At 40.4% G+C, this 14260-nt stretch overlaps 1 protein-coding gene across 1 annotated transcript in view; it reads right to left on the reverse strand.

Annotated features, from left to right (window-relative positions):
• Positions 1 to 14260, reverse strand: part of LOC105209729 (uncharacterized) — a 116750-nt gene that overhangs the window by 95526 nt on the left and 6964 nt on the right. The window contains exon 2 of the mRNA XM_054227567.1: positions 1547 to 5709. Coding sequence (XP_054083542.1) covers positions 1547 to 5709 — 4163 coding nt within the window. The remainder of the gene's footprint in view (positions 1 to 1546; positions 5710 to 14260) is intronic.

Genomic DNA, 14260 nt, shown 5'->3' on the forward strand with positions numbered 1-14260 from the left:
ATTTCTTTTCGGTATTTTTGGTTTTCCTTTATGTTTGATTCGCCACGAATGTGAGTCGTGGCGCTTTAATGCAACTCACTTTGCGGTTTGGCATTTTCGTTGCCGTAAACAATTAAAAGGTAAGCTCGTATTTATTACATGCATATACGTAGTATAAAATTGTAAGTGTGTGTGTATTTTGCTGATCACGTAGAACTACAGCTACAGTGGAAACCGGAACGTCTTATTGGCACATAAAAATCTCGACGTGGAACACTGCACTCACTGTGTGTATGTAGCGCATGGTATTTATAAGCGTTTTTATTATAAATATTAGAGTCGGCTGAAGACAAAGGCAAGCTGAAATTCTCACTTCCACGCGTCAAGCACACAACTAAATGTGTAATGACTTGCCAACTGTTTTATGAGTAATTGTAGTATTTTCATATTATTTAGTTTGCCTTACGCATGAGGTATCAATGGCAGGTGCGCGCCGCTTCTTTGCCTTACAATATTCAATGCATTGCTTATTGAAGTATTCGCCTTTTATTCAAAGCTATGCGTTTTCCCATAAACCTCATTAATGTGCACTTAAACTCAATCAAACTCATAGCGATGAAAGTCTTTTGATTATTGAATCATATGTAACTGTAAAAAGTATAATTTCTTTAATTGTACTTGAGTTTTAGTCTGACTCTCTGTGGCGTTCTCAGTGGGTACTGCAAAGAACAGCAAACTTTGGTGGACGCCGCGGGATGTCTAAAGACTAAATACTTTCATTTGAGTGTAGATCAGAAGTCACATTTTGCGCGCTACCACATGTAGAAAGCACTAAGGATGCTTTCAGACCTCCATCTCGAAAACATGTCTTATGCAAGAATGGTTCTGAGATAGTCTGAGAGGCTATTTAAAGTAGTATATTTTGCTCAGCGCTTAATGGAACTGCCTTCATTTCACCACAACCGCTTTTCTGCCAGCACTTAGCTTCTTTCTATTTATACAAGTGTTCAAATTATTGTCACAAGAAATAATATTTCAACAAACAGTTAAAAATAAGAATGTTGATAGCTGGCACATTGAATATTTGGAAGAACGCAAGTTCGCCAGCAAAACCCAAGACAATATGACAACAAAGTCAACCATAAAAATGGAGTAGAGTTTTCGAATTAAAAAAAATTACGTGAAAATACTTTGAACGGCCCCACAAGCGCAGACAAGGCACACGCTTTGTATACGCCAATCAAACTGAAGTGCAATTTCTCGCGAACTCATACATTTCTAATAGGCAAGATAACGGAAACACCACTTATTCAAAGCGACGACATAAAGATAGAGGCGATAAGCAAATATCAAATACTTATACTTGTAGCACAGCTTAATAAATAGTTGTCTGTTAGACTCACTTTTCGCAAACCAACTCGACCAACAACCAAACAACCCAGATAAGGCGCTGTGGAATGCGCAAACCACATAAAAACTTATTTTTATAATATTTCATATATGTCTGTCTGTCTGTCTGTCTAGATGTGCGTGTGTGTGTGGCCAAAATGTTCACAATTGGACTTACCGCTTGGCAGCAACTCCTTGAAATAGACGCTTTGACACTTGTTGCGTCGTTATGGGACTGCCGTTATTGCTCCGTTGAGTGCCGTTATCCAATGGCCGCAGCGGCAACAACATGCCATTCGTACGCGGACTCATCGTACCACTTGCCGCCGTTGAGCTGGGCGAACGACGTATTAGCGGCGTAGAGGTGGCGCTGGAACGTCCCAGCACCGCGCCGCCACTCAACCGCCCCGCCATTGTCGGCGTATTTGTAGCGGCATTGCTGCCGGCATCACCTGTAGCACCTACCCCATTGCTGGGGCGTAGTATTGTGGACACTCTTGATTTCACTTCTTTCAAATTCTTTTTTGGTAACGCTTTGTTGCTTTCAATTTTATTCATCACTGCTTCCCATTTATTGGGAGTCTGCTTTTTGCGCACATTTAATGTTGGCGTGCCAATATCACTTACACTCGCGACCGACCCGGTTGATGTGCGTTGCTTCGGCGAGTTACGCGCGGACGCGAATTTCGTCGTACGCGGCGTACGCTTGTTGGTGCCACACGCGGCGTTTGTGGCTTTCACGGCAGCTGCAACGGCTGCCTCTAATGCGGAGCGATGTATGTTTTTGTTATTGTTGCTTTGATTGTCCACAGACAGCGAGGTTGTCGAGGATGACGTGGAGGGGCAGCAAGCTGCTTTTGTGCCTGCTGTGCCCGATTCCGAATGCGTTTCCCTTTCAATGAGTATGGAACCACGCGCTCCCGATAAACCGTGTGTGAATTTGTTTCCCACGTTTTCTGTTTTAGCACCATAAAATGTCGCGTTATTAGCCGCGACTGTCGAGAGCGAAGTTAGCGACGCGTGTTTACGCGGTGGTGTAACTTTCAGCACTGACTCGTGCTGTTGGCTTTCAACGCTGGCCGAGCATTCATCGCCAGAACGACTGTTGACGCCACCGCCGTCGTTTCCAGTTGTGGAGAGGCGCGATCGTCTGGCTTGCTCGGCACTTGCTGGACTGAGTATTGTGTTGTTGAGGGTATCGGTGATGTTCAGCGCTGATGTGCTCTCATCGAAAGCTTCTTCCAGTGAGGAAAAGCTCTTGCAGTCTGCATTGATGGTGTTGCCGTCGACACTGCAGTATGAAGTGCGATTGGAGAGCGTAGCTGCTGAGAGACGATCGGTGCTCATACTGCTATGTATTGTTGAAGATGTTTGGCTGCTACTCAATTGACCTTGGCCGAGTGTTGCGGCAGCACCATGTCGCATCGTTGTAATTACAGTTACGTCGCCAGCAGCCATAATTTCACTTTTGTTAGCATTGCGTTCGCTGTTGATGGCGTTTTTATTGGCTTCTCGATTACTCTTCACTGTTTCCGTGGAGTCGCCATCGCCTTCCGGTGACATATCCAAAATTGCATCTTGCGTATCTTGACGCCGCATTTGCGCCAAATCATCTTCGCACCGATTCTCAACGTCTGTGAATATACCCGATGATTCCATACAAGAATCTTCGGGATCCTCAGATATGAATACGGAGGCCGCTGGCTGATGCATTGGCCCATATAATTGTCCGTCGATAACTTGAGCGCGACGATCGCCACGATGAAATATGTCATCGGCATCGGATTCTGTAAAAAAGTCAGAGTCAGTCATGGGATCTTGTCGTCGCACCAATGGCATTTGCTGCTGTTGTAGTTGTTGGTTAAAACTGGGCTGTCGTGAGACGTGGCCACCTTTACGAGCCGCCGGACCATTGGACGGCGAATGATCACAAGCGCCACGCGAAGCTGGTCGTGACATTTCACCGTCGCCTTGATAGCCGGTATCCAAGCTGGTGACACTAGTGACACTTGTGATGAAGCTGGTCGAAATCTTCGAAACATTCGACTTCGTCATTGCATCCGATGTTTTGGAGGAAACGTCGATGTCTGTATGTGTGGAGATCGTCTCAGCTGTACTAATTGAGCTACTCTGCAATTGTTGTTGTTGCTGTAGGTGTTGTTGACGCTGCTGCAGCTGCTGTTGATGTTGCAGACTCAGCGCCGATTCACAAATATTCGACTGATTCTGTTGTTGTGACAACAAAAGTTCTGTCATATCAGTCTTTACCTCAACCGGATCCAGTGGCAGTTCCTCCGGCGATGGCGTTTGATCAATTCGCATATGATGCATTGCCATTTTATTGCCATTATGTGATAGAGGCAATTCCAAGTTGTTTGTGTTGTTAGTGTTGGTGGAGTCAAGAAATTCCTTCATTTGGTCGGGGGTCAAAATGCCCAAACTTTCATCCAATTCGAAGGACGTTTGTCGCCGCAATGTCTGCTGTTGCTGTTGTTGCTGCTGTTGCGCCTGAAACGAAGATGACTGTGAGTGCGCAGCCATGGAGCTGTTGGCAGTGGGATGGCCAGGCGCGTTGGACGAAAGTGACGCATCCACCAAGTCAATCGAGCAATCAAGTGTGGACTCCGTAAGGTCCAGCCCAAATGAGTACCGAGATTTTTGCTTAGCACTCGGGTTGTTCACATCTTGCAGGGAAGATGCGCAGCTAACCACCGTTTGCTGATTAGCATCTCGCGCTGTATAAAAATCGGTCGTATGCGCACCCATAGCAAGCAAGGTTTTTGCATCCATATTCATCGGCACGCTTAAAGGCTCGTCTTCGGGTGTGCACGTGGGCAACACCAAATCACTTTGTGCGCCTTTGAGTGATATTAGCGGTGAGGAAAGTAGATGGGTACGATCTTGGAATTTCATTATCGGATTGTATTCCGGAGTATTATGCTCTGAGCCGGTATATTGGTGTTGTGTCATATAAAGCAGTTGGCTGGTATTTCGTGATCCCGTAAATGAGGGCTCCAAATAATCTTTAGTCATGTTCAACATATGGATTTGTTGTCTAGACGGCGATAGGGTGTTAGTGAGATCAAGCAATCGTTCCGAATTCACTGTGGAATTAAGTGGCAGTTTCATGTGAGCTTTTTCTGGCGCCAGCGCTTTCAAAGTACTATTCATGTCATCGTTATCCGAAGAAACTGTGCAATCCAACAGATTATCGCGTGTCTTTTCGTGATCACTTGCGCCATCTGATTGTAACGTTAGGTCCATCTCTAAGAAACCCGACGGTGCAGACACATCTTCTAATAGTTGAAGATTATCCAACGAGTCCGGGTTAGAGTAAGTAGCGTTAGTCAATGGAGAGATGGCATCAGCCGAGTCTACGATTTTCGTGCTACCCAAGGACGCTGTGGTGTCGAAGAGAATGGTTTCGTTTGAGATCAATTGTGGTTTAGACGTAAAAGTCTCCGATGCTGAGACTACATTCATAGTTTGACCCAGCAAAGCGGGTGCATTAAACGTAGCTGTCAAGTTGGGTTTTATTAATTGCGTTGCATTCGGCGAGTATTGGTTATTAAGGCTAATGGTCACATCGTTCTTCGCCTCATCAAGTAGCATTGTGCGCTGGTTGTTCGCTTCAAAGGTCTCGCCGAATTGCGTCGCTGGATTGTGGTGACTACTGTCCAAACTCTGGGTATTATATAGAGCATGTCGGGAATTGTTGCTAAGTAATTTCGTTATCTCGTTAATATCCGGGGGACGGATAATGCGTGTAGTTGTAAGCGCCCCATTTGTTGGCGGTGCAGGCGTCGATTGTGTTAGTAAACTTGGTGAGAATTGTGTTATGTCGTTGGGATTATCGGTGCGCACAAATGTGTCGGAACGCGTGAGCGGACGTGGTGTGGCGAAATAATCCGTCGCGGGAGGCACAACTGCAACCGGCGCTTTCACATGCGACGCTTGTTTTCGTATATTTTTAGACTGTGCCGGAACGTGTGTTTTATGAACTTGCGTAGGCAGCGGCGGCGGCATTTTCTCCGACTTGCCCATCCATTTCTTGAACGCTGTGGTGGTTTTCTTGGTAACCAAGTTCATTGCGTTCGTGATGTGATCCCCAGAAGCGCTACGTTTCAAAGCGGTCGCGCTCACAATGGACGGCCGCAGGCCACCCAATGTTGATGGACGTTTCTGTGGAAATCCAACTGTGGACGCACGCTGAAGAATTTGCGATGTACGTGCTGCCAGCCCAGTGACATTGTGTGCGCTGGAGCTGGGCGGACGCAAGCTGCCCGGCAAGGGAATGCGTGAGCCGCCATCTAGGCGAGGTATGCGCGTCGACGTTGACTCCTGTAAATTGAGTAAGAGAACCAAGGATGTTGAATAACATTTTAGATATAGTAAATTTCATTAAATACTGCATATATAATATATATATATATTTTATAATGCGGACGTGTTCCTATAACATAATTCCCACTTCCTACCATGTCTAGTCGAGCTACCCACATAAGATTCAAAACATAAATGGTTTACAACTACTCAACTTGGTCACTATCAGCTTTTAAACTAAATTAAGTGCAACTTGGCGCCAATAAAGCGAGTGCCTAAAAATGCTAATGGCAAAGAGCTACAAACAGCGCCAATGACCGACAGCTTTTGGCTAAGATGCTACATTCTACTGTCTGGCTTTTATGCCAGCGCAGTCCGCGCAATCCTCCAGCGTCTAAAGTTTATGTGTATTATGACAGTGGGCGATTATTGAAAATGTTGTTCATTTACAACTCTAAAGGGGTGCTGAGTCCTTTTAGGATTAATTGAAATGAAAACTTTCTTGAATTTATGTAAGCAATTATTAATGATAATAGTATAAGGTAAGTGCTGCTTGCGCACTCGTAGTCACTCCAGCCAAACTCAATTGCGTGTCAAATATTTATGATAAATTCATATTGATGTTAGCAATTCTTGAGATGTTTCGTTGTCTCAGTAAACTTTTTTTTCATTTTTCATATTCATATTTCTGTGTACATTGCTCTTATCTCCAATGATTACCACACCAACAAAGCGAATAACTTATGCAACAACACTTGAGTGGCAAATGCGCTGGAAAGTCAATAGAGGCATACAACGAAATTAGAACAAAACGCACATATTCAGCGACAATAATAAACTTGAGCCTCAACTCAAAATCATTACACACACAGAGACACAAACGATATAAATATCTGCGCGCAGGATATTATAAATAATTTACATGCGTTGGCACGCGCTGAAATGAGCGCACACAGATAAATAAACAGGGGTCATGAAAGAGCAACCATATTATGCGAAATGTAAATATATATAACAACAACAACAACAGCTTTGCGTATAAAAGTGATATATTGAGCTGCTCTTGGGCGCACTTATAACTGCCGTGGCAGGCGCTTTTGGAGGAGACGCACTCACAGTGTGTGGCAAGCACATAAGTATTACAAATAAAGACTCGCGCTCTGCCACAAACACTTACAAACACACATTTGTACAGATGTGTGTGTGTACCAGCTTTATTTATTGAGAAAATTATACTTTTATATGCCACTGCACGTCTCGCCTGCCATTCAGCCGCTTGCTGCTCACTCAGCGATAAACGCCTCAAAAACTGTACAGAATTATTGATTTGCATTTGTTGTTGTTTTTTTTTAATATTGTTGTAAACTGAATTTCTTACACGCTTTTGCATAAATTTCCCTGTGTGTATGTGTTGTCTTACGTGTGTCGAAGACAAGCAGTCAATGCAGGAGCTGTGTGCACGGTGAGTAGAACACCAACCCAGACACGTTTTCCTCAACTGTGGTTGTTGTTTTTGTTTCCGTATAAGCTGATTTATTGATTATCGATCGCAAGACACGCATATAAAATAGTAAATAGTAAACAAATTGTTGTCGGTTAGCCATAATACAATAGCAACAAAGAGCGGACTTGGGCATCATTAATAAACCAGCACACACAGAATGGTGTTTATTTGCTCTACTTGCGGCTATTAGCAAATGAGAAAATTGCGAATGTCGGTTCTACGGTTCTACTAATTGAATAATTAATTGGAGGAGCCTTTATGGCTGTTTAAAAATGTAAATAGTACTGTTTGGTTAGAGGGTTTGCGTATAGATCTATATTAACTTGAGTGGATATTTATAGTATTTGCACAGTTATACATACTTATATGGATTGCTAAACTTAAAACTTCAATAAAAATTAAAATTATTTAAAAAATTTACAAATGTCTTTAAAAATTTTAATTTTAATTTTTTTTTTAATTTTTTTTTTAATTTTTTTCCTTGGAAGCTTATAATTATAGCTTTCGTTAAACGTCTTTACTCTATTACAGATGCTGAAAGATCTCTATTTTGCAATTAAAAACAAGAAAAAACGTTAACTTCGGCTGTACCGAAGCTAATATACCCTTCACAGGTGCATTTCTTTTAGTAACTATGTGTTTAAGCAAATCTAAAGACGTAAGTTAAAAAAAAAGAAAACATTTTACTAATCCATGTCAAATTTCGTGAAGTTACCACGTCAAATGCGAAAAATTTTCCATACAAATTTTCCATACAAAAATTTTCAATACAATACATTTCGACTCAGCTCAACATACTGATCATTTATATATATACTTTATAGGGTCTCCGACGCTTCCTTCTGGGTGTTACAAACATCGTGACAAACTTAATATACCCTGTCTGTTCAGGGTATAATTAATTTGATTTCAACGAACAACAAAAGAGACTTTAATTATCGACAGCAAGCTAATGAACCAACAAAATCCCAATCGCCTTTTTGCTAGTAATTATTTCAATCAAAAAGTATTGCACAATTGCTAAAAAAATACAAAAGCACAAAAAAATAAAATAAATTTTCAGTATTCCCTCAAATGCTTAGCATACCTACAGGCGTACATCCAACGCATATTTTTCGCACATTAATCATATTTTCAACAAAATGGAATTGACAAACTTCAAAGTGGACACATTCTCACTCGAGTACTTAGCTTTTCAAATTTACGACAGTAATTCAGTTGAAATGTGCGCCAAATTAAATCATTTTTATGGCACCTAAAAGCACGCTACAATTGCCGAAAATACTATATATGGACTTGTAGTTGACTTTGGTGCGAATGCGAGAGTGACAAATATAAGTACGAGTATGTCTGCGAGTGCGTTTAACTTGTGCCTCTTTTACTGCCACTGCAACATAATTTATACGAAAGAATTGTCAAAAGACGAACTGAAAGGGTATGCTGGTGGGAAAGCGAGTGCTCAAGTAATTGGATAATAAACGATTATTTATGGCAGAATGTTGTTTTGTAAATAACTGACTCTGCTACTAGTTTATAAGGCAATATTTCACCAATAAACACACCAGAAAATATTATATTATAGTTCTATGAAGACGAAATCAACGCAATTTGGGGAGTGAGTTTGTTAAATATTTCTTCAATATTTTTAATGGCATTTCTTTACCCCAGATCTTATTTATATATTGAAAAGCATTTAAAAAATTTTGGTAAAAAATAAAATTAAGCAACTTGAGAAAATTACGTATTTTCTGAGTTCCTTATTTCCTTTTGCAATACTCTGCGCCAACGCATCTTCTAAAATAGTATCCCGCTGTAAAAACATTTGTGCAACATGCCACATAAATAGGATGTAATAAGCAAACATCGGCAGCAGTTCATTCGCTAATGTACCCCGTAGCGATTTGCCGCACTTCCTTTCTTCTTCCTTCTCCGAAACTCAGCTTCTACATAAGAGAAGTAGCAAAGAAATTAATTTGTGCACACAGCAAACATAGAAAAATACTTTCAACTAACTTGAGCCGGAATGCGGCAAGTAGCAATCTACAAGCCGCAAGCTTACTGCTGTGTATCTTCTCGATTTGTACGAGGTCACCAACGCGGCAAACCGACAAGCGCCCACATAAATTTAACGAAAATTTAGCAAGCAATCGATTTGAGTGCTTGTTTTTTCCGACTCTCTAAATATTTGCTCTGTTTCGCTCGCCTTGCTTCTTTTCGTTCGTTTTTCGGCAATTTCAATTTCTGTGTCCGCACGGATGTACGGAAGTGCCTGCTACCTACCTTGTGCTTCTTTGCTACCTTGCTGCTGATGTCGTGTTGTTTTTGTAAGTACTCGTACAACAATTTGATGAGAAACTTCCCGCCGGCTCTGATAAATGTACCGCAAGTGCACGCCAAATTATTTCTCAAGTAAGTGAAGCGGAATCGCATGGGAAATTGAAATGTTGCAGATGCAGCAGCAACGCAGGCAACCGTTACATGTGCAATACAGACATTTACGTGTACCACATGATTACAAAAACTATTTTTCAACGGATCATCATCCAACTAGATAGCTATATATAAATTATTGATGACCTAATATCGTTTGGTGCAGCCAAGCATTTATAACGGTAAGTCATGAGATAATTTCATTTGGAAGCTTTCGTATTTATGGCTTAATCTCTACGCATGCTAGCTTAAATTTGCGAAATATGAGAGTAATTAACGATAATTGCAAACCTCATAGCTCTGATATAGATTCTGAAAGAGCTGATGTTCGCTCAAACCAGACTTCACTGAAAATATTTCCTCAAAGCAAGCTGACTGGTTGGTTGGCGATAAGCAAAAAATGCTATAATTCAGCATACATACTGTGCTGTGACGCTGTGTGACAGTCGAAAAACTGCAATAGCTGTCCAAGGCGCGCTCCGGGGGCTGTTAAGCACGTCATCATTCATGTGAGGCACTTAAAGCAGCGCGCTCCACATAAATCCAAATGCACGAGCATATGAGCTTAATCTCCTTTAGATATATGAGTGCGTGTACTTTCGTGTGATATACTGAAAGTTACTCACACTTCACAAAAGTGTTGGCTGCCGCAAAAGGCTTTGCCGCGAAGCGAGTTCGGTGCGCCGTTGAATAGTTGATCACAAAGTTTCAAACTGATTTTTCTGATTTATAGCGAAAAAATAATTGATGAATGTGCAATTTATATGCGCAACACCGCACAGCATAAACAACAGCGACAATGATGATGGCCAGCATGGCGTATGAGTGATTTGGACGCACAGTTCGGAGGAGTGAATATGGTTGCTCATACGCCAAGGTGCACGCTGATAAATGCAAGGTGAAAATAAACACATTTCACTGTATTTTCACAGAAAACAAAGCAACGAAAATTCTGGCAAATATTTAACTACTTTTTGGTAAAAGCACCGAGTAGAGTTAACTACACACACGTATTGAATATCGTGACTGCGTCGATGTGTTCACACACATACACACTGGTATTTATCACAACCAGCAAGGCAATGAATAACCACATGCGGCTCGACTGGCACACAAAATATGTGGCTAATAGTGGAGCACGAAATGCATGCAACTAGCGTGAACACGTTTGCAACACGTGCCACTGCGTCTGATGTCACGTTTGTGGCAACAAAATATGGCTGAGCTAGCTGACAACAAATGCCAAGAGTATCAGTACGGGGAAATTGAAAATGAAATTCGGTTGAAATGCTTTATCGAACGTAAATCAGAAGCTATACGTATGCGCCATCTCGAATATTGCACAATATGTGTATTTCCGAATTCATGTGTAATGTACGAAGTGTGTTCAAAAAATAACGGGAATTTTCGTTTTTTTGGAAACAATATTTATTCATTCGTCTATATTAATGTTGTCACGATCAAAATAATCCCCGTTTGATATTGTGCACTTCTCAAACTCCATCTCTTGGATAGCCTTTAGATCTTTCAGTGATTTCTCGTACGTTTATAAAACAAAGGTCCATAGTTAGGGTTATCTTTATTCTTTGAAAGTGGAAAAAGTCACATGGAGTCATGTCTGGGGAATATTGAGGCTCAGCTCACCATTACAGTACTATTTTTGACGAAGAATTCACGAAGTGTGAGCTTTTAACAAACGAAAATCACCTAGCTCATAAAAACACATATGCTTTATCGGCTGCTACAGACAAAGTGAGCAATGAGTACAGCTGCATGTACTACAAGTGCATGTATATCAACATAATATGAAATAAAAACAAGAAAAATTTGACAATTGGTCTTTCGAAACCGAAATTTTAAAATTCCCGTTATTTTTTGAACACACCTCGTATAGTTTGATATTTGTTAAAAGTTCAAATTAAATATTCTATCTTTGAAATAATTTTATCTTATGTTCTCGGAATCATAACTATGTTGAAAACGAAATTTTTTATAAAGGAAACCTTAATTATGAAGTCCTTAGGCCTTTAGAAAAACCAAACGAAAATATATTCTTTATATATAACATATATTTTTTAATCCTCTCTCGAAAATTTAAAGCGTGTTTTCATATAAATTTCCATTTTAGTTCAACACTTTTCGCAGTATTTCATTCAGAGCAACAAATTGCTTGCAACACGATACTCAAAGCATGGAAAAAATACTCAGAATAATGTTGCCAGCGTCAAGCGATTATACACACTCCCAAACAAATGTAAGAGCAGAGGAAATTCATAAGCTTTCATGAACTCTTTAAGCCAATTTAAAACACGAGTTTACAACCGGCTAAAAGTGCACTGAACATTGTCACACATTTTTTTTCTGCACCCCCACCCCTTTCACTTGTGTCGCAACATTTCCCACATGCGGTTGACACTCGACACATTTTTTTAAATATACACAAGCCATATATACGAGTACGAGTAGGGTGAGCAGGTGTGTGGCGAAAGCAGCCCCTTCACATAGTAAAAATAAGTTATTTTCTCTGCATGAAAGGTGCGAACATCCTTTGAAAATATTCCACTGCGCTCGCATTACCGCAAACAAACAACTAAAGCCACTTGCGACAACTACAAATTGCAACGAGCTGCAGCTAGAAGCATAAATAGCGTAATTTTATTTAAAGTCATGTGTGTTAAGCATATACGAAGCGCGATTTTGCGAAGTCACCAAAAGGGGAAGTTACAAATTCAAGTGAAATTCCTTTCAATTCTAGAAAACTGTTTTGGATTGCAATGAGAACTGGAATTGAGAATTTATTTATTTTAGAAAGGTATTTCAAATACTTATGTAACTACAATTTACAGTTTACACTAACAATATGCCGTTAGATAAATATTTGTCTCCATTAAAATTGATTTTTTGTTGCAAAAGTTAACTTTTATAATGTTTTTACCGTCGGTTACAGTTGTCCGCCATAAAGGTATTTCCGCGAATATTTTTCTGAAAAGCTTTCCTAAGTGAATTTACAGCTAACATTTGCCACCGTAACGCTTGGTAACATAGCAAGTTTGCACTTGTGTAAACATTTCTCATGGCACTTGGGCCGTAATGACGTAAATGCACATTGTGTACCGCTTGACGCACACGTAAGCACAATGAAAGCGTTACAGTGAAAGCTCTTGTGAAAGTTTAGTGTTCAAGCAGCAAATTAATTTTCACTATTTTTATGGAAATTTTAAATTTTTACACGCGTGTATTTTCAGCAGACAAATTAACAATTACTCACTATACAGTAGTTTTGTTGCGCTGTTCATTTGGAGCGCGAAATGAATCAGCAAAATGCTATGCCTCACTGCACATTGCCCATTTCATGTACCTGAATTTGTTCTTCTTCTTCTTTTTTCAACTACAAATGAGTGACTCACTCACTACGCCCTATGACACTTACGATAGCCTACTTTGCCTTAGTTTTCCTTTATGTTTTCAGCATCAGACGCACAACCAGACACATACAGACTTACAACCATTTCGTATGAATGCCATCCACCCGTATATATGTAGAATCTCAACTGTATTGCCAAAGCAGCATTGTGCTGTGTTGCATTTCATTGGAGCTAAGCTCGAATTTGGCTGAGCATGCTGCGACCTCTGTCTCAAAGTTGGTTTATTCAAATGCATGTTTGGCTATGAAAGTGAATTTCACAACAGTACTGATGAGACAAAAACAACAACAGCAGCTGTATACGACTTTTTAACTGAGAATAATACATTTTGGCATTGCAATTGCTTGACTACAGCGGCTTTGACTTGTTTGCAATTGCACTACCAAATACGAAAAGCAAATAAGGCACTGCTATGCATATGTTGCATGTCCTTGGCAAGTCAAATGGAAAATTTGTATCCTTAAATCATTCACAAAACAGCGCTAACACATGGAGAAAAGTCAAAAGTATATAATTTATGGCAAAAATGCCTGCATTCAAGCATTTTATGAATTAGAGATTTGATTAAAATGAATTCTAAAATTTTATGATTTGTTAATTTCTAAAATTTTAGAGCTAAAAATTATCCATGTCTGGCTTGCCACTTTCCGCTCAACTTCGTAAGCGATTATATTTACTTTTTATTTTCACTTGTTCGCCCATTGCATACCATTTTGTTTGCCTTACAAAGCGCGCGTTGAGTTGAATGTACCCTCATGTGCCACTTTCCGCCTGACAAGCTAGCTGAGGTGGAGCGGAGTATCCAACTTGTGATGCAGCCGAACACCTTTTGATTCTTTACACATACAGTTGCCCTTCGGCGGTGAATGTATGCACGAGTATATGTGTGATTCGAGACCTCAAGTGGTAGTTCAAAGGGTTGAATAGTTTCGCTTGTAAGCGCGCCAAAACCCAAATTAAAAACTTTACCGTTAAAAAGTGGTTGCCTTCGAAGAATTTATACCTTCCATGAATGAAAGATAATTCAAAGGTGATATTTTCACAATTCAACTATAAATCCGAATGTTATTAGTTTATAAGAAGGCACTAGAATATCAAATTTATGTCAGAAATCTCCAATATTGAGATAACAGGCAACACTAACGGTTAAGACGCCAGTTTGTACTCGTGAAGGGTATAACAATTAAATAGTTGAGCCTGTGTGTGAAAA

The sequence above is a fragment of the Zeugodacus cucurbitae genome, chromosome 3 (assembly GCF_028554725.1).
Source record: "Zeugodacus cucurbitae isolate PBARC_wt_2022May chromosome 3, idZeuCucr1.2, whole genome shotgun sequence".
Classification (NCBI taxonomy): Eukaryota; Metazoa; Arthropoda; class Insecta; order Diptera; family Tephritidae; genus Zeugodacus; species Zeugodacus cucurbitae.